The 26147-nt window shown below is 34.7% G+C and overlaps 2 protein-coding genes across 3 annotated transcripts; one reads left to right on the top strand and one right to left on the bottom strand.

Annotated features, from left to right (window-relative positions):
* Window positions 1-4613: 4613 nt before the first annotated feature.
* Window positions 4614-17103, bottom strand: LOC128992202 (sodium-coupled monocarboxylate transporter 1-like). Its single transcript, XM_054415668.1, has 15 exons — window positions 17060-17103; window positions 16193-16421; window positions 15245-15404; window positions 14273-14338; window positions 13969-14020; window positions 13763-13830; window positions 12528-12682; window positions 11732-11872; window positions 9490-9598; window positions 9224-9333; window positions 7741-7924; window positions 5916-6002; window positions 5581-5744; window positions 5074-5266; window positions 4614-4753 (listed from the first exon to the last, which is right to left on the bottom strand). Exons 2-15 carry the CDS (start codon window positions 16399-16401, stop codon window positions 4703-4705), a joined length of 1749 nt encoding a protein of 582 aa, XP_054271643.1. The 5' UTR covers window positions 16402-16421; window positions 17060-17103; the 3' UTR covers window positions 4614-4702.
* A 1803-nt stretch (window positions 17104-18906) lies between these two features.
* On the top strand, window positions 18907-25561 carry LOC128993272 (general odorant-binding protein 83a-like). 2 transcript variants are annotated; one of them, XM_054417059.1, is made up of 7 exons: window positions 18907-19036; window positions 20400-20487; window positions 22138-22190; window positions 22760-22795; window positions 23514-23619; window positions 24609-24673; window positions 25383-25561. In XM_054417059.1, exons 1-7 carry the CDS (start codon window positions 18986-18988, stop codon window positions 25398-25400), a joined length of 417 nt encoding a protein of 138 aa, XP_054273034.1. In that variant the 5' UTR covers window positions 18907-18985; the 3' UTR covers window positions 25401-25561. The 2 variants fall into 2 exon arrangements, with proteins under 2 accessions (XP_054273034.1, XP_054273035.1); XM_054417060.1 differs by lacking the exon at window positions 18907-19036 and adding an exon at window positions 19998-20070.
* The last annotated feature ends 586 nt before the right edge of the window (window positions 25562-26147 follow it).

The raw sequence follows: 26147 nt of genomic DNA, 5'->3' as shown, positions 1-26147 counted from the left end.
TTATGACGATTAGATTAAGGTATCTACAAACTTAAAATGCTATGAGAAGAGAGAAAACAGGTCCGTGACATAGGAAGTGGTGAAGGAAGTAGTAAAGGCGAGTTGACTGGAGTGTTGGATCTGTTTATGACCAATAGCTTAAGGTATCTAGAAACCTAAAAAGCTATGGGAAGGGAGGAAAACAGGTCCGCGACGTATGAAGTGGTGAAGGAAGTAGTCAAGGCGAGCTGTCCGGAGTGTGGAAACTGTTTATGACGATTAGATAAAGGTAATATTAAAGGCATTCCTAAAATTCTATGGAAATGGAGGAAAAGGGGTCCGAGACTTAGGAATTGGTGAAGGAAGTAGTAAAGGCGAGTTGTCCGGAGTGTTGGATCTGTTTATGACCAATAGATTAAGGTATCTAAAAACCTAAAATGCTATGGGAAGGGAGGAAAACAGGTCCGCGACGTATGAGTGGTGAAGGAAGTAGTCAAGGCGAGCTGTCCGGAGTGTGGAAACTGTTTATGACAATTAGATTAAGGTATCTACAAACCTAAAATGCTATGGGAAGGGAGGTAAACAGGTCTGTGACGTAGGAAGTGACGAAGGAAGTAGTAAAGGCGAGTTTTTCGGAGTGAGGGAACTGTTTATGACGATTAGATTAAGGTATATGCAATCCTAAAATGCTATGGAAAGGGAGGGAATCAGGTCGGTGACGTAGGAAGTTGCGAAGGAAGTAGTAAAGGAAATGTTGTTCAGAGTGTGGGATATGTTTATAACCAATAGATTAAGGTATTTGCAATCCAATAATGCTAAGGGTAGGGAGGGAAACAGGTCCGAGACGTAGGAAGTGGTGAAGGAAGTAGTCAAGGCGAGCCTTTTCGGATTGTGGGAACTGTTTATGACGATTAGATTAAGGTATCTACAATCTTAAAATTCTATGGGAATAGAGAGAAACAGGCCCGCGACGTAAGAAGAGGTGAAGGAAGTAGTAAGGTGAGCAGTGTGGAGTGTGGGAACTGGGAACCCTTAGTAGCAGTTAGATTTATGTATCTGCAATGCTGAAATGCTATGAGAAGGGATGGAAGCATGCCCACGACATAGAAAATGGTGAAAGAAGTAGTAAAGGCTAGCGGTGTGAAGTGTGGGCAATGTTTGTGGCAATTATATTAACGTATCTAAAATACTAAAATGCTATGGAAAGTTATGAAAACAGGTCCACGATGTAGGAAGTAGCTTAGGAAGTAGTAAAGTATGAGCATAATGTGAGAACCGTCTGTGGCAGTTATATTAATGTATCTTCAATCCTAAAATGCTAAGAGAAGAGAAGGAAACAGGCCCCACGACGTAGGAAGTGGTGAAGGAAGTTTTAAAAGCTGGCAGTGGAGAGTGGGGGAACCGTTTGGGCAGTTAGATATGTATCTAATACCATTATATAGTCAATATACCAATATATAGTCAATTCTAATACTTAAATGCTACGAGAAAGGAAGGAAACAGGTCTACGGCGTAGGAAATGGTGAAGGAAGTAGTAAGGCTTGCAGTGCAGAGTGTGGGAACTGCCTTTGGCAATTACATTAATGTATCTGCAATCCTAAAATGCTATGGGAAGAGAGGGAAACAGGTCCACGACGTAGGGGGCGATGAAGGAAGTAGTAAAGGTGAGCAGTGTTGAGTGTGGGAATGGATTAATGTATCTGCAATGCTAAAGTGCTATGGGAAGAGACTGTAGACTGTAGGTTAAAATGATTACAAAGCACAAATCGATATATATTTCGATACATGCAATCGTTTACAATAGAAATTTACAACTGAGTTGTCAACAACTGATTTTTACTCCATAGAGGCTAAAAACGATCTTTACTCCCTAAAGAGTAAATACCCCCGCCGCAGCAAACCTGCAGACTAAGCGAATTTAAATTAGCCTGATTGGATTTACACTAAAATGCCTCCATAAAAATAGCACATTTATTTCCTATTTAAATAGAATTAGTTTAACGAGTACTTTTGGTTTGCTGCAACAGGGAGGGTAAAACAGATTTTTTTTATAAAATGATATTAGTTTAGTAAGAAATAAAAGTATTTTCCAAAATCGATTAAAATATGTTCATAAACAAGCAAACAACAACAGTTGACTTATTCTACATAAGAATAACATGGGAATTTTAAAATTAAAATCTTTTTGAATTTTCTCCGTAACAATTAGGTGCATAATAACGCTTCAATATACTAAATTATTCGTTTTTTTAAGCTCTACAAAATTGTTTAAAAAGAAATTGTGAAATTTTGTGTTTTTAGTGTCAAAAATGGAAAAAACCTATTTTTACCCCCATAGAACCCCCTAAAAACCCCCGTTCCCATAGTCCGATCATGCTGGTTCGCGAACTCATTCAAGTTTATCCCGCCTTACACCTTCAAACCAAATTTTATCAAAATCGGACAAACATTACTCAAGTTATCGTGCGGATGTATATATCTATATATAGATATATACAAATTTGAACGAATGGTGTTTTTGGCCTCTGGGGACATCAAAATGAAAAAGTAAATCGTTCCCGGGCTTAGGTCTTACCATGAGACCTACGGTAATAGCTACTTCCCTATAGGGAAATTCGCTAAAATGCTACTTTAGACCCACAACGCATGCATTAAAAACGACTGTTTTTACTGCAGTATGACAAAAACAATATAGTATGAACCCCTGATGACTCCGCTCAATTTTGTGGATGCCTCTGCAAACGCCACCTAGTAATACTTAAGTTTATTTTATAAGTTAAGGTACTTTTGCAATTACTGAGATTGAAGATTAAGCAAGACATAACCTCAATCTCTCAAGAACGGAGTTGACAGTTTACCTCAGTGTCTCGAAATATGGTAGATTGAGATTAGCTGCCAGATTTTAGAGTAAGAAGAGGTTAAATCGAAGATCGCAAGAACTCTGCATTGTGATTGGTTCAAAATGACGTCATCTGAATTTCGGGCGGTCGTATGCTCTACATTTCCACCACGAGTCACTCAACTAGTGATTCCCAACTCGCTTCCCAACTGTTGGGTTTCAAAAATACCAAATCCTGTTGTTGGTTGAGTTGAGTGCTGACGATTGACTCAACTGTCAACCATTTCAAAAATAGGGCCCCTCAGAAGGCTCTGGCATGAAAGTATTTGCCATTTGTATTCACTGCACTTACCAAGAAAAGAACTCCTATGAAGTATTGTAAGAGGTGAGTTCATTCACTAGCAAGTGCCTGCAGCCAGCAACCTGCTGTATCTACTTTCCCGTCTATAAGCCGCTTAAGAGTCTTCATCACCCGCGCAGTTTGGTTGCGTTTTGGTGTATGACCTTGGAGAAAAGAGGTAGGCGGGTGGGCTGGTAACGTGGGATCATTATGGACCCCATTCTGATAAAATTGTAAACATCTGACCGACTACTATAGACACGAGTCCGCTCCTACACACACCAGCTGAGAACTTTCTATTCTTGGACATTGAGCCAGTGTTTTCATTACCGGTATACGTAGTACGACAGCGACACACACACTTGGGTGTGTATTTTAAGCTGAGTATGAATGCAAAGGTCAGTGTAGAATGGAGTGAGACAATCTGACGTGTTGCTATTTTTTGTTATTGACTATATTGGACTAGCTGTTTCATTAGCCACATTGCTGGGTCCATTTTGAACCATAAAAAAGACCTACTTAATTTTTAAAGATCAGATTGGGCCAAGGCCCCACTAGAAAAGTTATAGTTTTTTCTAGTGGGGCCTTGATTGGGCCCTGCTTTTGGTTGTCAGGCGAGCACTCTAACTACCCAGCTATATTTTAGCTTTTTGACCATATTGTAAAAAAATTGCAAATAAATTATATGTATAAGTTATGATTTGTTTATTGTTGGCATTGAATTGGATTCCTATACCAAGAACCCTCTAGGGCTTTTAACAATTATTGATTCTGACTTAAGAGCCAGCTGATCTTCTGAAAGCATCATCTTCATTCAGCACTCATCTCCAGAGCCGTCCTTAAGCAAGCACGTGTAAAGGGTGCGGCCGCTCTGGGAATTGTAAAAATGTCGGTATATTTTACTGTTGATCATAAAAAAGAATAAGGGGAGAGTATAAATGCTAGTATTATAATTTGAGATTTTTGTTTTAACTTAAACTTTCACCTTTTTACTTTTTTTCTGGATGCTTATGCCAGTGGCATTTTTACTTCAAGAATTGCAGTAAGAATTAGTTAAATGCTTTTAGGGAAAGCAGTCCAAACCCATATGTGTTGTGGGTGTGTCGGAAATCAAACCCATCCCTCCTGCAACAAAGACTGAGACGCTAACTATTTGGCTAGCGGCTACGGCTAGCATCAAGACCTTGGCGTGCTATACATAGTGTAGTCTAACTTTATCCGCTAGGTATCTAAATTTTCTACGATAAAAAATTATATAATATTAATATTATTAACTATAATAGAGAAGTAATATTCTTTGAAGAATATAACATTGTGTTTAAAATTGTTGCAAAATAGTTAAATTTAAATTAGCTTTTATTTCTGAAGTGTACTTTTTATAAGTAAAACATGTTTTTATTTTAAAAAGTTAAAATTTGCTGAAAAGGGAAATAAATAATTATCAAGACAGGCGTATTAAAAAATGTGTATTATATACATGAATTGAACTTCTTTGTTCCGTTTATTATTGCTTAGAATACTGGTCGTAATAAAAATATTCAATTTCAGCTGTTGTCTTGGGATATACTGATGACAGGCACATCGTATTTCATCTTCTGAAAACAAAAACAAATAGCAATGAACTTGTTTATACTTTTAAAATATTCCATTTGCAGTATTTGAAAAAAAATGGATATTCAACAATTTAATACAGGTTTTGTAGATAAACTTAAAACTTCACTTCTGATATTTTTTAAATAAATTTCTTTAATTATTAACTTGGTCTATTTTATTTTTAAACAAGAGGTATTGGATGTTTAGCCAAAGGTATCAGTTATCCAATTAAAGATGTAAAAAAATATCTTAAAAAGTTATAACCATTTTATAAACTGAAAGTTTTAAACAGTCAACTATACTAATCCAACCTGTTACACACCTTTTCATTATCAGCTGGTAGAAACCTGCGGATGAGAGGAGAGAAGAGTTTGAGTGGAAGAGACTCTTGTTTCTGTCCAGGTAGGCAAAGACTGATGAGTAGAGCTACTGATATAGAGACAGATGCTCCTATCAGAGTGTACCACATGTAAGACACCTGATACAGCGGCCACACTTCTTTTTGCAGCACATCACTATAACAGATATTGCAATACTTATTAATAAACTTTGGACATTTGGCAATGCCGCCTGTTGGTTCACATGAGAACTGACTCGTGTAGTGCCATTAATTTTCATACTCTTGACAGTCCAAGGCGGGACTGGTATTTTGGAACCAACATCGAGTTTACTTTCCTATTACCTAGTATTTCCTAAGTAAACATTGTACAGTTGATGTCAACTAGAGTCAAAAAATCATAAGGCTTTAGAAACTATTGCAAATGAATTAGTTATGATTTCTGGTTTTGTTTAGTTTTTAATATTCACAATTTTAAAATGTCCCATATACCTGGTAGTCGAGGCAGAGTGGCTTATGTTGAATGCATAGTGACAACCAGCTGAAGAAACAGGCTTGGGCTCAAACTGAAGTTGGCCTTGGGCTATGGCATATTGTGCTCCAATTACCATCCAACCTGTGAAAATAAGACCCACCACCCCTCCAGCCAACGCACCCTGCAATCATACAGATATTTTGATTTTGAAGTTTTATTAGTTGTTAGTGTTGCTAGCACAAACATGTTTGCCTGTTCTAAAGAAATGCCACATTATAATCTAGGTAGCTGAATTACATAAATATCAATACATGATATGTTTTCACACTTAAAAGTTTAATACAGTACTCACAGTAGAATTTATACAAGGGATAAACATTCCCATGGTGAAGATAGCGATTGATGGTCCATTTGGGATTGAGCTCAGACTGATTGCTAGCTGAAACAAGATCGTATCATAATAGATTTGTATTTATATTAAGAAAAATAAAATACAAAAATGATTAGTAAAACCCCTAACCAGTTACTTAAACATAAACCAAGCTTTTGTAACAGATATATGGCTTAAGTACTGTATGGCTACATGGAACAAGTAAGTTTTATGTTTACTGTTTCTGCAAACCTCCTTAAGACAATTAAACCAAATCTCATTTTTTTAAATGAATGTACATTTCTTTGGAACTGTGGCAGAACTTTGTTGAATGAGTCCATCCATTAAATAGATTATTATTATCAATTGACCTTATTAGTATTTACAATTGTACTTGATATAGGTAAATAATAATACTCATGTTATAATTTTTAATTGCTAAAACTATGTGGTTGGGTCGAGTTATTATTTTTTTTTTACTCTATGCATACTTTAGTTTAGTTACTCAGTAAATGAAATATTATCTTATATATTTAAAAAATTTGGTTTTTCTTTTCCGAGTTCGTTTGGCTCTTCTACTCGACCGATTTTCATGATTGAGGTCTCTAATTTAAGGTATGCATGCACAGATTTGCCATCAAGTATCGGCATATAATTATCTATAGTATCACTCGGTTTGTACGTAAACAAAATTTGCTGCCCATGTATTTCTTATGGGAGTTAAATTTGGGTTTTCTTTGCCGAGTTCGTTTGGCTCTTCTGCCCGACCGATTTTCATGATTGAGGTCTCAAATTGAAGGTATGCACGCACAGATTTGCCATCAAGCATCGGCATATAATTATCTATAGTATCACTCGGTTTATAGACCTAGGTAAACAAAATTTGCTCCCCTCGTATTTCTTATGGAAGTTAAATTTGCTTTCTCTTTGCCAAGTTTGTTTGGCTCTTCTACCCGACCGATTTTCATGATTGAGGTCTCAAATTGAAGGTATGCACGCACAAGTTTGCCATCAAGCATCAGCATAAATTAATCTATAATCCCACTCTGCTTATACGTAAACGAAATTTGATCCCCATGTATTTCTTATAGGAGTTAAATTTGGTTTTTCTTTGCCGAGTTCGTTTGAATCTCCTATCGAACCGATTTTCACGATTGAGGTCTCAAATTGAAGGTATGCACGCACAGATTTGCCATCAAGGATCGGTATATATTTATCTATAATCCCACTCGGCGTATACGTAAACGAATTCGCTCCCCATGTATTTCTTATGGGAGTTAAATTTGGTTTCTCTTTTCCGAGTTCGTTTGGCTCTTCTACCTGACCAATTTTCATGATTTAGGTCACAAATTGATGCCATGCACGCAAATATTTCACATCAACCATCGGCATATATATTTACCTACTGTATTACTTGACTAAAAAACATAATTTGATTATTTTAGAATTCTTACATCAATTTAAGATGTATTTCACCAGTTATAATTATATAATCCTATATATTTTGGTCTAAGAACTTTCAGTGAAATATCGGCTTTTATCTAAGCGATTAAAATACTGTAATATTCAATCAAAAATCACAAATTTGATTATTTCTCGGATATTATATTTATTTTAACGCTTCCGAGCAGCATGGGTCCTCTAATATGTTACGAATATCAAAAGTGGAGTAGCCATACATTGATACGATTTAAAATATACTAATAGATTTCAATTTGTCGGATATTACACTGTCATATGAACTACAACAATACTTCTACGTTCTTTGCATTATTTGTATTTTAAAGCTCCGACAAGCCAAGCTCACCTGCAGCACAGCACCCAGTTTCTCGACCACATTGACCATCAACACGCAGACGACGCCCACAACAACAACAACACATCTGACCAACATGTTGCTGTGTCGCTCACTCGGCCTGGCGTCTACATATGGCTTGTAGAAGTCCTCCAATACCACGGCTGCCATAGAGTTGAGACCAGTTGACATGGAGCTGGAAATAGATTGTTATCAGTTCAAGATAGAATGGAATAGAAATCTTTATTTCCTGTTGACATTATACATTTATTAGCGACAGCTCAAACAACCAAAAGCTAAAACTAAAAAAACAGCTAAAACAAAGCAAACAAAAAAAAGCAGCTAAAAACAGCTAAAACAAAATTTTGTTTTATTACTCTGAGGCGACAGTCAAGTTGTATAATCTGCATATAAAATAGATTTAGTAGGTTTTGAAATATTAAAGATGTTGGAAGATCATTGATCAATGTTGGGAGATCATAAATATAAATTTAAAACACAAGAGGTCCAAGTATGAACCCCTGAGGCACGCCACAATCCACTATAACCTTGTTTCACACTTGATTTGTGTCATGAAATTCAATAATTTTTTTATAATGTAAACAGATCTTTGTACATGTACTAAACATAAGAAATTTACCTATATAAATTGAGTTGGAACGTATATTACATATATTATTTATTTACCCTTTCAAATAAAATTGGTAATAATATAAACACTGCAAGTTATATCCTGAAAAGTTTGATTTTCGACACAACTGCTTTTGCTATTTATCATTTTACTATTAATTTATAAGAGTTGTATGCCTCCACACATACATACAATATTTTATGCTATATCAAAACTGAATGTCAACAACTAGTTTATCAGTTGACAAAAACTTAACATATAAACTTGATTGAATTTATTAACTTTCTTCAACAGCATTCTTCTGAGGAAGCCGTGGTGGAGGATAATTGCTATGTGAACCTTTGGCACACAATTATAACTGCTTGGAACTACAGAGTTACAAGTTACTCTTATTATTTTGTCTGTGCTGGAACTTTTTAACAGGTGAATAAATTGTGAATTAATTCCATCCTCTCTAAATATATTATTACATCAACACAATGGGTTAGATACTTATCTACAGTAGACTCCCTCTTATCCGGACTCCTCGGGACCGAGGGCAGTCCAGATAATGGTTTTTACGGTTAAACCGACGTACCGTAAAACTTGTTATGTAACCCAAATATTTGACTTAAACTAGGAGAGCATTGTATTTAGACACTTAATCACTGGTCTCAAATCTTTCCCACGAGAACAGTAGTTTCAGTACAGCCCACTTCCTGCCGATATAGTCCGATTAAACTGATGTGCTGATAAAAATTGTCCGGTCAAAGAGATGTCATTTCCACCGAGTGTAATCCGGTTAAACCGATGTCCAGTTAAAAGGTGTCCGGATAAGAGGGAGTCTACTGTACTAAACTGTTGATCAACTTTAGATCCCTGTACCTGAGAGCAGCACTGAAGACTCCTGCCACGAAGAGACCAGGCAGCCCTGGTATAGAGCCTAGAGTATCCATCACCAGCAGGGGAAGCAGTTGGTCCTTCGCCTTGGCCAACTACATGTACACATAACACATTCAAGGGGCATCACAAATAGAGAAAATAATATCATTTATCATCCATTATTTTTACGAATAAAAACATTTGATCAAACAAAATCTCCAATAATGTTTGTAAAGTGATAAACTTTTAAATTGCAGAAATTTACATACCTGGGTAGTCAATGGATCACAGTCAAAGTATTTTGCGTGGATTACTAAGCCACTGTAAGTGCAGAGTACGACCAGGCACGAAGTACCAAACACAAAAATCCATACAGCCCTGAAAATTACACAAGGATAAAAACATTGCACTCCATGGGATTAGATATAAATATCTATATATATTTACTAGCAGAGTACAGCTCGTGACATCTAAGCTGGCACTTGGCCTATCGCTACTAGTACCTATTTCAAAAACATTATGTCTCGTCATGCGGGTTGCATCAACTGTCCTCGCGACCCATATGAAGGCGCTCAAGTACAATGCAAGGGGAGTCAACCCCGTGAGGCAAAGGAAATGTTTGCAGTCCGGTCTTTTCCCTACCTCCACCCTCCTCCCGCCTACACTGCCCGCGCTAGGCCAAGTGCCAGCTTAGGTGTCACGAGCTGTACCCGTCTTTCTTACAGGGTTGGTGTATAAGTATAAAATGCTTATTGCAGTTATACTTGGCTTTGGGTTTGCAATGGGAGAGAATACGGTTTAAGAAAATTTGGTTCTTTTAATTTACGGTATGCTATAGTATAACAAACACATCTACCAATAGCCTTAATGTTCTACCACTGCACCTAAACAACAGAAAAAAGTTCTCATTGTATAGCAAAGCTTCTTGTTGCTAGTTGGTTCAGATTAGCTGTTGTCATAAATGCAAAAAATATTTATAGCGCTGCATCCTGTAGGTAAAACCTTTGACTATTAATACAACAACGTAAAACCATTATAACTTTTTAATGATATTTAATATCATAGAACCAAATTGTGTAGTTGAAACAGCTGACAAAATTCTTTAATTACTTTTAAATATGATTACTCATAATGTTAACATGGGAAACTCCAGAACCAATGGGGTGGAGCTCGAAAGGATTTTTGAGATAAGAATATGTCTATATGTTAATCGGGAATGTGACCTACCTTCATACCAAATTTCAGCCCGATCCAACCAGTATTTAATGCATGATTGAACTTCAAAAAAACAAACAAACTAACTAACTAACACACAAACTTTCACATTTATGTAAGAACTAGCTGTAACCCGCGGGCTTTGCCCCGTTTAACTTCTTTATTTTCAAGATTATCTCGTTCGCATGGCTCAATCACGTCCTGGTTGAAGTTTGTTCGCTACGCTCACTCACCTTTAGGTTGGAGCTCGTTTGCTACGCTCACTCACCTTTAGGTTGGAGCTCGTTCGCTGCGCTCACTTGCCTTCAGGTTAGCTCGTTCGCTACGCTAACTCGCCTCCAGGTTGAAGTTCGTTCGCTACGCTCACTCACCTTTTGGTTGCAAATTAGCTGTTGTCATAAATGTAAAAGAAATAATAGTGCTACACCCTGTTGGTAATCCTTGTAACTTTAATGCTATTGAACATCATAGAACAGAACCAACTTGTTTAATTGAAACAGCTGTTAAGATTCAATACCATTTCTCATAAGGTTAACATGGGAAAGTCCAGAGCCACTGGGGCGGGGCCCAAAAGGATTTTTGAAATAAGAATATGCCTATATGTTAATCGGGAATGTGAGCTATCATCATGCCAAATTTCAGCCCAATCCGACCAGTATTTTTCGCGTTCACTTGTCACAAACATACATCCATACATCCATACATCCATACATCCAAACTTTCTCATTTATAATATTAGTAGGATTATAATATTAGTAGGATTTGATTTAATATCTGGAATAGTAACACAAACTCAGGCATGTAAACACTAGACATCCTAATACATTGGAAACGTTGCATTACTTTTTTATTGTGCTTTTTATAACTACTACTAGTTTTTGTTAAAAACCTTATTTTTGACTATACCTTGGTCAAAATGAAAATTATTAAGTAATAATACCAATTATTAAAAAGTGGAAGGTTACTGAAATAAGTAAAAGTCAGTGGTGCAGTGGCGCCGGAAGTTGTTTTCACTCTCCTTTTTTCAAAGAACCTATAAGTTATATTGGAATATTGGCAGCCTAAGCGACCTGTATTTTTCCACCACAATATAGTGAGCGTTCCCGCAGTTTGCAGTAGAAAATTTACAACCAAGCCTCTGGTAAAAAGACTTAAGAATCTTCATTAGGGTAGATGACACAGACTGAGCAATAACATGATGTTTCCAGTGATCTCCCCTAAGACCTGTACTGGTTGCTGACCATAGAACTAAGTATCGTGTGTTGCTTAAGATTAGATGGTTGGAAAGTGACGTACTTGACTGCCTGTTGCTTGGTGGGCAGAGCTAGGTAGCGTTGGATCATGGTCTGACTGACAGCATTGGTCTGCAGCCATCCTATACATCCTCCAATCACAACACCCCAGATTGTGTGACGAGTAGTTAGGCTAGTGCTCCATCTGTGAACACAAACACATCGATTTGATTGAAAAGTGCATTGCTGTTAATAGTGAGTTTGTTACCTACTTCTTTCCATAGTCCAGTCTTGCTATTGGCTGCCGCCAACTGCAGACTCTCGTGGCCCCTAGTGTAGACATTTCATCCCTGTGTAAGTAGTTGTAAGTTTTTAATCAAAGTAGACGTAATGTTGAACCACTTGCAGATTGTGCTGATGTAAATTACTATAATTTCTGTCGAATTTGTCATTTTTTAATTACTTCAAACTTATAAGATGACTTATTGTAAGCTGCCATGTTTTATGTCATAGCATATCTCATTAACAAATATAGTAAAAAGCTTTTTAGACATTAGCATACTCTGACTGGCTCACTCAACTATGTTATATATTATGGTAGTAACAAATCAACCAATCAATGTCCTTAGAAGAATCACAGACTTATGAAGAAGAATGATACTTTTAGGATAGTTTTTGTATGAAATGGTTAAAGCTTAAAGCATTTCCCTTTTTCTCCATACTGACGCATACATTTTTTAACCGAACAAAAGTGTGTGGGACTAAGCAAACCGATTTGAAAACTACAATTCATATTATGGTATTGTTTTTTTTTTGTATGATTCTAGATTCACCTGTACAAAACTATCTTACTGACTTACTCAGGACCTTCAATCCTATAGGTCTCTAAATTCCGCTTGATGACTTCATCGAACCCTCCGACATCGAGAGTTCCTTTGAAGATGACCAGAAGCATTGCTCCAAACATAGAGAACGTCTGAACAGCGTCGGTCCATACAACTGCCTTTATTCCACCCTGTTAAAGAATAAAGAATATAGAAAGCTTATAGTTAAGACATAACAAGGTTTTGCATTTGTTAACCTAATACATAAATTTATTCTAAACAAACATAATTCCAAGCGTATAACCCAACCCTTGGGGTTAAGTGGTTGAAGATTTAATTTGATGCTATTATTATTATTTGAGATTGGGGCGCCACCTGGTTGAATCCTGGGAAAAGCCAGTAGCTTTTTGATGGTTTGAAACTGGACCCAGCAGTCCCTGATCATTGGGCTTTAAATAAATGATGATCCTGACTGATGAAACAGCTGATCTTAGCGATAACAAAGCTACACAGACCATCTCAAAACTTCCAACACTCATCCTTCACTCATATTTGGGTTAAAATACGCACCTAGTTGGTGTCCCCATCTTACAATGATAATGATAGTAATAATGATAAAAACGATCTTACTAATGCAAAATTTGTTACTTTTCACAGAACTCTTGTTGTGTTGTGAAATAATATTTCTCTGTCAAGTGACTGACTGCAAATCTTTGGTCTTGCTACCCTAGTGGTGATGACTTGAGTTCAAGAGGGCTGGTTTTATGTCAGTTGATGACTTTAAAATATTTTAACCACATTCCCTTAAAATGCTTAGATGTTATTCTTGAAGTATGAAATATTCACTGGTAAATACAATTTCATTCATTATCATTCTCATTCTCAATATAAAATAGTATCCAATTGAATACAGTAAAAATTTTTATTTTTATTTTTAAGTTCTACCCACAGTATATTTATAGCCTTTCCTTGACCGCTTAAGTAAGTTTTTCTAGTGCTCATACATATTTTTCAGCCCAAATATCCCCATTTGTTGAATATAATTTCCTTTCTTCTTCCAGAATATTTTTTTTTAACTGGACACATAAATAATCAAGTAAACAAACAAAATATATTCTTCTTAAAAAAAAAGTACATTTTGTCAAAATATAAACATGGAGTTATGATTGACTACATTTTCCATACAGACCAAAAAAGGTGGCCGTCTAAACAATTTATAATTTTACTGACATCGGTGTTTATGTGAAATAGTTTAAACTTTTTCAACTCACCACACATGTATAAAATATGCAGATCACACAGACTGCGGGGGTGACAATGTGTACGTTGATACCAGACACTGAAACAAGCATTGTTAATTTTAGTCCATAATTTACTTTGAAAGACATCTTTTGTATTGTTAAATCGTACCACTCAGTTGTCCTTAATTATAATTTCTTTTAATAACAAATAGTAAAATAAACTTGTAATAACTCACCTTGGTTAAAAGCCAAAGCTGGAACGTAAACCACCAAAGGCAGCCAGATTAACTGTAACACATTGAAGTTAGTTTAATATTAAAAGCAAAGAAACAAAAAACATTTTTATATATATTTTTAAAATGTTTGTTATATAAATAAAAAAATATTTATATGTTTTGTATTAATTTAAAAAAAATTACTAGCAAGCACTTTAAATTAATTTTTTTTTTGTAATTTAACTTCATTTTGTTTCTAATTTATTTAGATTTTGGCCATAAACAATTACAGAAAAATAAAATAATATTTTTAAACCTTACTTACAATGGATATACAGAATAGAGTGGATCCTAGTAGTCGTACCCTTCGATCAAATCTGAGAGCCAAATACTGAAAATAAATAATAAATATACAATCGACAAATTTAAAACACTGCAAATATTCAATTTGAAATCAAAAATGTTCAAAACAAGGAATCAGAAAATGAAAATACAAAACATAGTCAAATACAAATACAGTAGAGTCCCGCAAACTCGGCGTAATGTTGACTGGAAGAGTGCCGAGTTTGTGAAATGCCGGGTTACCGGGAACTAGTGTCAAAAATAAAAACAGTGCAATTTTTAAGATTTTTAACCACCTTTTTAATTCCTATTCATATTAAAAGTCAGTACTGTATCAAGTTATCATATATAGTAAAACAAATCCTTGGTACGAGTTGCGAGTGATTTGACTTGAGCTGGCTTGAGTCCATGTTTAACTTGGACTCAAAAAAATCACTAATTTTCTGAGCCAGGTAATGGCCGAGTTATCCAGACTGCCGGTTTATCGAGTGCCGAGTTTGCGGGACTCTACTGTGGTATTTTTTCTCTGAATGTTAATAGGTTCTATTTGAAGTGTTTGAACAGTTGTATTTTAGTAGCCTGTGTCTATTTTGTTAAAAGTACATATAGTTTCATAAGCCAGCGTTTTTAATTGAGTGAGACAAGTATTTTTCCCTTACTACTATTAAAAATGTGCTACTTTTAATTTTTTCCATATTATCAATTTTTACATTATTCTGATCACTGAAGTTAGAAAAGATTGTAGATGAAACAAATATATACGGTAGCCTATATTGTGAACGTTTTTAAAGAGACCTCCATCCAACTTACAGATATCCCAAAGTATGTTTCAATGCATTTGACTGAGAAATTTACTGAAGCTCTAGAACAAAATACTGATTTCCCCCTAAAACTCCTATGCTCTTGATATTGTTGCACTAATTTTGCAATATAATGTTGCGATGACATAACTCACCTCATAGGAGGAAGTGACCTTGAGGTCATGAAACACTGGTAAGTATCCCATGCTCATGAGGAAGCCCATAGCAAAGGCCCCACCTACTGTGTACGAGTACTGTATGCCATATACATACACTTCTGTGGGGGTCCCCAGTAGGGTGATGCCGGATATGTAACTGCAAAATATGAGGTTTAGCATACACTTTTAATTTAATTTAATTTGTGTATTTCTACGTCATAGGAATTTTTTAGGAAACGGTCCAACCTTAGGTCCTGTTATCAACTTTGATTAGCATTAGATAGCATCCAGGGTTGGCCCTAGCCACATACAAAAGGTGCAATGGCCCCACACCTCAGGAAGCACTGGGCTTAGTACAAAATACAAAAAGAAAATTGTAAAAAGTGTGAACTTTACATTAATTATGTCAATTATGAATAAATGGTAGCAATCTGACACATACTTTCTCCCATAAACTTGTCAACAACCTTTATCATGGGTATGCGGTGGGAGTAACCATTATATTTTATAGGGTAAATCACAAAAGTTGCAATAGCTTCTTGAAAAAACAAACAGAGTAAAATAATTAGTTTACTAACAGTTGAGGGCAAAGTAATTGGTAACCAAACTAAATTACCTGTCAAACAACATTTATGATTATATGGTACAGAGAAGTAAAGTACATAAGACACAAGCTAATGGGACAATCATACGCTTTCAGCTCTGGTATGTTGTACTGTAAATATACTTGTGACAAGCAAGGAAGAGCCTGTACGGCGAGCACTGTGCAGAAATTCCTATTGCACAGAGCAGGGGAGGGTCTTCCTCCACTGTGAGCGTTGTAGTACACAAGAGTGAAGGTGGTGGTGGTGGACTTAGCCCTAGATACCAGCACTAGAGCTTAAATATACCATTGAATGTTTCCTCTGTACTTTTATTCTCTGTGTTATTTACGAAGATTCTCACCTTGCTATTAACGACAATGAGATCGGTATCAGAGTCATTTTTCTGCCGCCCACCAAGTAATCTTCAGGTGACTCAGCTTTATCAATAAACCCAAAATAGATCCCGATGACAGCACAAACGGCAAGTAACAACACAAAAACTATGTAATCTGCCAGAGAGAATCTTTGAAGCACTACCTCCATCTCTTCCACAGATAAAGGTGAAGACATCTTGATATCTAAGATCTAATCTGTGAACATATTTTAAAAATAATCAATAATTTTTTTCAAAAACTGAAAAATCTTAAAAATAAGGATATTACTGTTGAATCTTGGTCTTTAGAAATAATCCTTGTTGGACTACTGTACGTTTTGGATGCGTTGTGGCCAACTATCTTAAATGCAAGCAATGTATTTTTGACAGTTCAACAATCAAGTCATCTCCCAAGATCAAGATTTTAAAATCTACTTTGTTTGTGTCCAAGGAATACTTTCTAGTTTAATAATAGTATATTCAATTACAAAAGCCGTGAAGTTGGCATTTTCTAGCGCCCTCAAGGTTAAGTTTATGCAAAGGGACCTATGAACACAGGAGAGCTAAACTATAGTTGGAAGAAGGGCCAGAAAACCCCCACACAAAATTGATTGTAAGATATTTGATAAATTAATCATGTTAAATTAACTAGCACCTTAAATTTGTACATGCTGGGGTACAAATGTTATAAAATATACACTTGTTTTGAAAAAAAAATTTTCAATAATTTATAAAAACCATTTTTAATATTTAGTTTTTGACAATACTTTTGACATTTATATGGGTTACCAAATTCAAGGGGTGTTTAAAAATAACTTTCATTGATTAACTAGACAATGTAACAATGGTACTCACTTAGCGAGATCCAAATAGCTACCATACCCCACAAGGTACTAAATCTGGATCGCTGTTTCAAATAGTCACAATTGAGTAATTGTTGACCTTAAACTAATCCACTTAAACACTGGAATCGCGACCCTCTTATACCGCCCTTGGCTAATTCAGTTACCGAGCAACTTCTTTTAGATTGATTGATGTATCCATAGCCTCTCCTTCTCTTTTGAGTAGTGGAAATGTTATTGCAAATGTACTTTTTCGGTCTAAGATCATAAGCAAACCATATTGATACTAAATCCATTGTTTAAGATTTCTGAACTAGTGTTCTTATCTTTTGCTATGTTGTTTTGTCCAACAATTCTTGGTGCAATTATTTTATTCTTCTTCTACCTTGTCGTAAAACTAAATAAACATCCATCTTGGACCATTTCCTTCCAAAACATAAAAAATGCCCCGGCGTAAAAACAAACATACAAAACATGGTAACATATAATATATAATAACAGTGATGAGTCAGGTGATGTTCTATGCTCCTTTCCCAAAATTTAGGCGGTTTGGTTCCCCCACCACTTTTTTACTTAATATATATGGCTAACCTTAAGCAGTAGGTCCATATTTGGATAACCCAAACAAGGATGTATTCCTTAGATAAGGATAAGGAAAACTTTCTGTGTATTGAAGAGTAACCTTCACTTCCTACATATTATTTTATATGCATCAAAGTGAAGTGTCTGCATATTCAATATGATGGTGTTCAAAACTTGCATTTTAAAACTTCTTGCTATGTTTTTAATTCCAAACAAATGTTGATTGACCTTCCGTTCTAGAACATTTCTTCCAAAAACTAATTAAAAATTGACCTTAACCAATAAAACTATTAATTTAAACGTCTGGGCATGGTATTCAAGCATAATTTTTTTTTATCCTTTCAGCCCCAAATGCAGGTGTTGCAGATTATAAATAACACATAACAAAACCTACAATAACCTTTTAACATAAAATTAAAAGGTTATATTAACCACAACTTCAAGTTTAAGATTACATCTAATCACAACTGTTTATGCAAAAATCAACCAATGTAGTTTAAAACTGTATCTCCCTATGGCCAGATGACAACACCCCAAATCGAAGGTTCTAATAACTCTTGGTCAAGCCTGGTATGTTACTCATGGGAATCGGAGGTTGTCGTCTGTGGTAGAGCTTGTTGGGAAAGGCATACAAATAAGCAGTAGGGTCTCAAATGGAATATGATGAGATGGATGGGTTCTTTGTGAGGTACACCTCTATTTTGCTTATTTCCCCTTCCCTAACCGTGAGCTTCCATTAAAAACTTAATTTACAAAAATATGTGTATTTTTGTATTAAAAAGATGACAATAACATGATAAAAATATGCATGTGGCCAAAGCAATAAAAGAACTTAAATGGACACATGAGAAATCTTAAGAGCTTCTACTTTTATGAGATTCTAAACTTGAGGATAAAAATGATAAAATCAACTCAAGAAATACTTTTGTTTGACTTAAAAATACTTATGATGCCTCAAAACTATTCAGCAACCATAAAACTGATTTTTTCAACCTACTTTAAAATTAACTATCTGCTATGTATACAATATTATTTACTACTTCATGTAACCTACATTAACAAGAAAAGAATACAACAAATTTCACTGTCAAGGGCACTACATCCTCTTACTCAATGACAAGATTACAACATAATTACTAGTAAAAACACCAACATTAACTGATAATGAGCCGGCACAGACTACTGGAATACTAGGGATTAATTCATGGAATCAGCTGTATTGTAGACCCTAACATAATGGCAACTTCCTAGGGCGGGCCACAGGAAATGTCCAAGAACGGCTTCTATATAAAAACGAAAATCTCTGGTCAAACCAACAGTTTAGTTTACTCGCTGTGTTGCATTTTACTGCCAAACAATGAAACTAATAACTGTGCTTTGTCTCGTTTCATGTGCCATTTTAGCAAAGGTGAGTGAAAATTAAATACTGAATACAGTTTAAACAGTTTTAAATACATTTTTACTACATAATTTAATTCAAAATATCTACTTGTAAATGCGATTGGTGTCATTAAAAACAGAATTTTAAAGTTACAGTTAAATTTATAAGCTTTTAAAAGGAAAATTATATAATTACAGTTAAGTTAATCAAAGTCATATTGCAGTGTTGCTCAACAACTGTTTTAACTTTTACTTTAAGATCTCAGAGTCATCCATGTCTCTCAAATCCAAGGGAAGTCTACAAAAATCAAAATGTTACACCCTGTCCGCAAAAGATGATTTTCCTAAAATAATTTAAGTCAGTAGGAATGAGTGGCAGTTTAATTTATCTTACCTAAAATATGTTTTGCTATCTTTCACCTAGGTAGTCCAGTAACTCGCAGAAACTATATTACTTTTTCTTGAAGTTAAAGTGTAAAAAACATGAAGGCTGTTGATAGTGATTATGCCAAAACTGGAAAATACCGCTATTGACAAACTAAAACTTAAAAATTTGGGTTCACACATTTTTTTGTTATTTTCAAGGAGTAATCACATTAATTTTATTTTGTAAACCTCAATGATTGATTATTACAGATTTTTATTGACATTGAATATCGACATTTTATATTATGACATTGGATTAGGAAATAATAGGATAAAACGGCAAAAACAAAGCTTTAACCTTGGTTTCATAATTAAGCTAGATCACTAATAAATAATTGGGAAGTGTTTAAAAAGCTAGATTTACTTTAAAAAAAAATAATTAAAAATGTTAATGATCTTTAGCTGTTGGACTTAACTTCCCGATTGATTGCAGTGCTTCAAAGTATAATTAGGTGGTCAAAAGCAATTTCCCAAGACTTAATTATTGAAGATTTGGTTGATATTGGATAAATAATTATGTTTAAAACTGTGCAATCTAGTAAAAAGATAGCTTAATTATTACAATTTACTTCATCACAGTTTTTATATCCCAATCAATATTACAATTTAATGTCTGGTGGATGAGAAAAAAATTAGGTCAAATATATTATTTTAAACTTAAATATATGAAATTTACCTTTTACAGATCAAGTTTTTTGAAAAGAAGAAACACAAAGTGGATACAATATTTTTTTCTAAACCTCTACAGTTTTCTATATCGCTATCTATATCATATCATTCATATGGTTCATCTCAAATTTACATATTTTAAATTTTTTGTAAAGTTTAAAAATACTAAACTAATGAACACTATATTTGACAAATATTTAGTTGCAAATTTATGAATAAATTGATCCCTAAGTCAAAAATCTTAGAGACTAATGTGGTTTTGAATTGCCTGGTGATTTTTTTTTTTTAATTTTCAGGGTAACAAAGTTACAATGACTGAGGAGCAAATGAAAATGGCTGAAATGCTTCATAACAACTGTGTTAAGGAAACCGGCGTTAGTGAAGGTAAAATATGAACTAAGCTATGTTCTGAAGTGAGTATAAGTCTTGAACGTTGGAACTTTAATCAAGCCATCACCGAGTTTCAATATTATATGACAGTAGATCGTTTGAACACAAATTGAAACCCCTACTCGAGAGCAGAATGTATTTTGTAAGTTTAGCTAGTGCATTAAATCATTCTTGCTCTTTCGTTGGTGTTTTTTTTTATTAGTAAACAAATTACTGCCAGTCTGGTACACTTTTGTAGAAATCACATGATATTTGATTTCATTTGCCAAATTGGTGCCAGAAAAAGTATTGGTTAGATGCCAAGAATAACACAGAAATGTAATATTTTCCCCGAATCACCCAAAGTATAATTTGTTTGTTTAAAATCAAATAACAGATAACAGAAACAAATGTGGAAGTAATACAGCTAACATCTTAATAGAGAGGCCCTCAAAGAGTATGGATTATTTTAAAATAATTATTTATGGGCCACTTTACTCCCTACTTAGGTTCTAACAATAACGACTGTAGAGCAATACTAACTAAGCACATTGGATAACTTTGCGAAGAGAGAAGCAGGCCCACTTTTAAAAACGGGTAGACTGGGCATATGCCCAGGGGCGCCGAAGGCACCGGGTTCCCCTCAACCGCCACATGCCCGCACTAGGAAAATATGGGGGCACACGAGATCTTACCGTCAGACCGCCACCGCCCACCACCGCGCCGTGCAGAACGCATCATACCGTGCATAGCCAAACTGTTTGTGGGAAATTGTTATCTCTATCACTGTCGCTGTCAAAACGTGTCGTTTGTAGGTTAAATTTAAATTAATTTAACTGTCATAACCTAACCAAACTTGCTGATAATGAAAATTTCGAATGAAGATTGACTATAACAAGAATAGACTAATAACAAAAATAGTTCTGTTCATAAAATAAAATTATAAATGTCTCAAAATCAATTATATAATGTTTTTAATTATAAAATTAAACTATCATAACATAACCAAACCAACCAAACTTGCTGATAATGAAAAAAATCTAGTCAAAAAGTTAATACCTCCGGTGGGTTTCGAACTGGCCACCTACGACTTATTAGCCTGGTGCGCTATCCACTACACCACCGAGACCTACACCAGCTTAACGTATCGTTGCGGTAATGATGTTCGCTCGAGCAGTGGTGGGTGGTGGTGGGCGGTGGCGGTCTGTCGGCAAGGGTTAATTGGGGGCACTGCTTTTGGGTTTGCCCAGGGCCAACTGACCCTTAACGCGGCCCTGGAGAGAAGAGTGGAGACAATATTTTCTAAGATTATACAAATATATTTTTTAAAGTGCTTATGCTCTAAAAAACATTTTATTGAGGTTATAGTGACAGTGTAAGCAAGCTAAAGAAAGGTGAAACTAAATTTCTTGTTGATTTGTGTGATGTAGTATGTATTGTGTAATTGCTTACGGATAATTTTTCCCTGTACAATTAATTTCACAAATACTCTACTCCCTGCAAAACTAACAACCAAATATCACATTTACAACAAACTTTGAAGCATCTCTAACAATATTTGCTTGGACCAAGTAAAATACAATATTTTGGTCTAATTTCAGACGTCAGCTAACTTAAGTTAATTAGTATTCAATTATTGGAATTAATTAAGTTTCATTTTTCCAGATTCATTTTCAGCTGCTGCCAAAGGAGATTTCAAAGAGGATGACAGTCTTAAGGTGAATTTCATTTCTATGCAAAAAGTACACAGTTATAAATATGACAACAATTGAACAATTGTATATTTCATTTCATTAAGTATCTTTCTCAAATAAATATGGAAGTAGGAAATGAACAGAAAAAACTTTAAACGATCAGGAAAGTCAAATTGTAATTGTACCAAAATATTAATAGAGGAAGCTATTGATAACTCGATGGACACTTGAAAACAATTAAATTAGCAATCACATTTTAACTTTAAAAATACAGCAAACAAGAAGTTTTTTGAATTGGATACTTCAGATGTTTGTTAAGATGTTGAACGGTGGATGTTAATAAAACTTTCCCTAGAAGAGCAGCAATTACTGACGTTTTTGTGGACCTTGATCTAGATCCTCTGTCATTTTTGTTTCAAGGTCACACAAATACTGAAGCATTGATCACATTATGCATTGACTAACCCTCTGTAGATCGTATAGACTAATGGTTAAATAAGATGACATTTTGACCAAATGAGTAAATCCTCCTAATCAAAATCGACTTTTAAATAAAAAACTATTATTATCAAATTTTTTACTTTTTGTTTCAGTGCTACATGAAGTGTCTTCTGGTTCAAATGGGAGTGGTAAGCCTTTTATTTATTTAGGATACAAAACACTCTAGGGACCAAAGAAAGTTTTCTCCAGCAAGCAGCAAGATTGCTGACCGAAAAAAATTTGTTAGTAATGTGTTTTTCCGTAGACTTTTGGATACATCCCTTATGGACCAGCTGTAGCCATTAAAAAAGAATATAAATTTCAAGGAGCCACCACACTAATGGATAGTCCACACTATTAGGAGCCATGAATATTATCATTTTCTTTCAGTGATTATATTTTGTCCAACTTGTAACAACAGGGTGTGTATTATAATGCGAGGATGGGTGTTGAATGAATGAAATGTTAGGTTTGTTACCGACTAAGATACGCTAATTCATTAGTCATTTGACGCTTGCCTCACAGCAGGTCTGCAACCAAGTAGAATACAATAGATGTACAAGAAGTGCCCTGGGTCAAGTAGCACTACAGTAAATACCAATTTTTTTACTGAATAACCAAGGACAGCAGCTGTGTTTGTTTCAAACCATAAAAAATCTTCTGATATTCTCATAATTTAACTTGTGAACCCCTGTTTGCCAGGCGAGCACTAAGCCACTCAGCTGAAAACTATTTGGCTTGATTTTTTAAAATTTTCAGTTCTTAGTAACACTTCAAGTTGTTTTATAATTTACATCAGTCTCGATTCTTGTGCTTTCATTGTTGAAAATTATGTATGCATGTTTCATTTGAACGTTTTCAATTTAGTTTTCAGAAGAAGACATGAGCCTAGACAAAGAAGCTATGATTGAGATGGTTCCAGATGAAGTTAAAGAACAAAGTACGAAGGCTGTGGAGAAGTGTACTCCTTTACGTAAGTTCCACCTCATGTAATCTGCAACTGAAAATGCTTTCAATTGTTAATCTTGGTCGACTTTAAATATTTTCACTGCAAACAGTGAGTTTGATACAAATCCATTAATTTCAGTAATGTTGAATTTACTCTACCCATGGAAAAATTGAGAGGACAAACACTCATGACTGCAAATCTGTAGACATTTTTCAAGATAATTTTTTGTTCTGTTGGTAGTTTTTAAATAGGTTCCTTATAAAAGGGAATTTACATCAAAATGCTTGCAATGTATAGAAAACACACAAAGAGAAATCAAGGAACACAGAGAAACTCATTTTGGTTGAATCTGAAGAATAAAGAAAATTAATAGATATTATTAACATGCTATTAATCAAAAGGTCGCCGGTTCGATCCTGAGAAAAGTCAGTAGCTTTTTGATGGTTCGAAACTGGACCCAGCTGTTCCTGATCATTGGGCTTTAAATAAATGATCCTGGCTAATGAAACAGCTGATCTTAGTCAGTAACAAAGCTACACAGATCATCTCACACCATTCTACACTCATCCTTCACTCATATTTGGGTTAAAATACGCACCTAAGTGGCGTCCCCATCTTAATGATTGATAATTGATATTAAAAAGCAAAGCAATGATTGTTTTTCCCTCCATAAGACTAACATAAAAAGCATACTACAAAATTGTTAAATTTATAAAAGTAAACATTCACTTAGGGAAAAGCCCTGGGGTCCGATTTGTACCATTTCAGATTTATACCTTCCCATGGTTGGTTACTATTACTGCGCTAAATTTCGTGCACATTGCTTCAGCCGTTCAGGAGGAGTATTTGTAAAACAAAAGCAGGAGTGTAATATAAGAGCTTTGCTCGCTTCGCTTTGCTCCGCTACATTAAGTTTCCTATGACAATTTATTTTGTATTTGGGACGTTATGTTATGTAAAAAATCACCCAAAGTTTTTATTGTGTTAAAGTGTTTATGGTCTGTAATTTTCAGATGGAGAAAATGGATGTGAGATGGCCTTCAACTTATACAAATGCTTCTATGCTTTTGACCCTGAGGTACTACATTATATTGTTTATAAGTCATAAGAGAGTGAGTAATTTAACCTTTTTTGATGGTCTTAGATATTCAGAGAGAGAAAACTGGGTATTAAAACTGACTTTGGTAACATTAAATGTGAAGCTTATGGTGGTGTGAGTCTATAGTTGGAGAAAACTCAACTGTGTTCACATTGACGTAATATTTCCGCTTATTTTCAGTTGAATATAAACATATGCTCCTTTTATATTTGGAATAAAACAAAGCGTTGATGGTATTGACGGAGTGTCATGAGAAAGAGGGCGTAGCAAAGACCTCCCCAGATGATATGTAACTATGGGAATTTTTGGGGCCGCCACAGTTTATCTTAAAACTAACCTGGACTTGCGTACACAACTATTAGGGTCCTCCAGCAAGTCGTAATTAGATATCATACAAATGTGTACACTACTTTGACACTTGTTCTACAAGCACCTTAGTAAATTACTATTTACTAATCATATTATTTGTAAGAACTGTTATATTTCCCAAACTTTACTTAAGTAATAACTAGATACCGCAGAAAATATAATGTGTAAAAATTAGAAAATCTTCAGAATTACCTAATATGAAACTGTCTCAAATTCTGTGTATACTCAAGACTAAAATTGTTCTTGTTCATATTTAATGTTGATTATAACATATTTCCTAGATATCAATAAGAAGTAATGAACTATGATTCTGTTTCAGAAATATTTCCTCATTTGAAGAAAGTACCACAGTTGTTGAAGGAAGACTTCAGAATATTCACAAACACCAATCCATCTGCTCCATCTACATGGACTTATAAACTTATTTACCAATTTATGTTGATCTTTTGAATGTGTTATACTACATTAAATAAAATGTTAAGCAGTCGTCTTAAATTATTAACTAGAAATACATTAAGTCCTTAATATTCTAGAGTGTATTTGATTGACTTTCTAATAAATTCGCTATCTAGCTTCAAGGACACAATTTTGCAAAAAGTTACCAAGATCTTATTGATAAATAAACCTTCTGGTATGGACAATTTATTTTGGAAATTTTTATGATTTACATAAAAATAGACAAAAGATATCGCTCCTGGGCACTGAAATTATGCGCCAAGTATTTCTTCTTTCAAAAACATGATTTTAGGACACTAACAAAATAAAAAAAACTTAAAAGCAAATTTCAAGCTTCCAGAACTAGTTTATTCGGTAATCTGTAGTTTAAATGAGAATAATTTATATTGTGTTGTGGTTAACTTTTTTAGACCAAGAAAGCTTTTTAGTACTGTTAATTTATAATTTCCGAAAAGCTACAAAAAATAAGTTCGTTTAATTTTTTCATTCCATATTTGATACTGTTTATTTGAGGATGATTTTAGGTTTCACCTAGCAAACAATTTACCCTTTGTCCAGCTGTAGAAGAATGTTTTCTATCCTTCGAAGAGTTTTGAAAACTTCAAAACTGATCTTTGAATTAGTAGCC

This window comes from Macrosteles quadrilineatus, unplaced genomic scaffold (assembly GCF_028750875.1).
Source record: "Macrosteles quadrilineatus isolate MER2022 unplaced genomic scaffold, UCM_ALF_1.0 Scaffold_4__1_contigs__length_99947679, whole genome shotgun sequence".
NCBI classification, from domain to species: domain Eukaryota; kingdom Metazoa; phylum Arthropoda; class Insecta; order Hemiptera; family Cicadellidae; genus Macrosteles; species Macrosteles quadrilineatus.
This window is presented reverse-complemented; position numbering and strand designations above follow the sequence as displayed.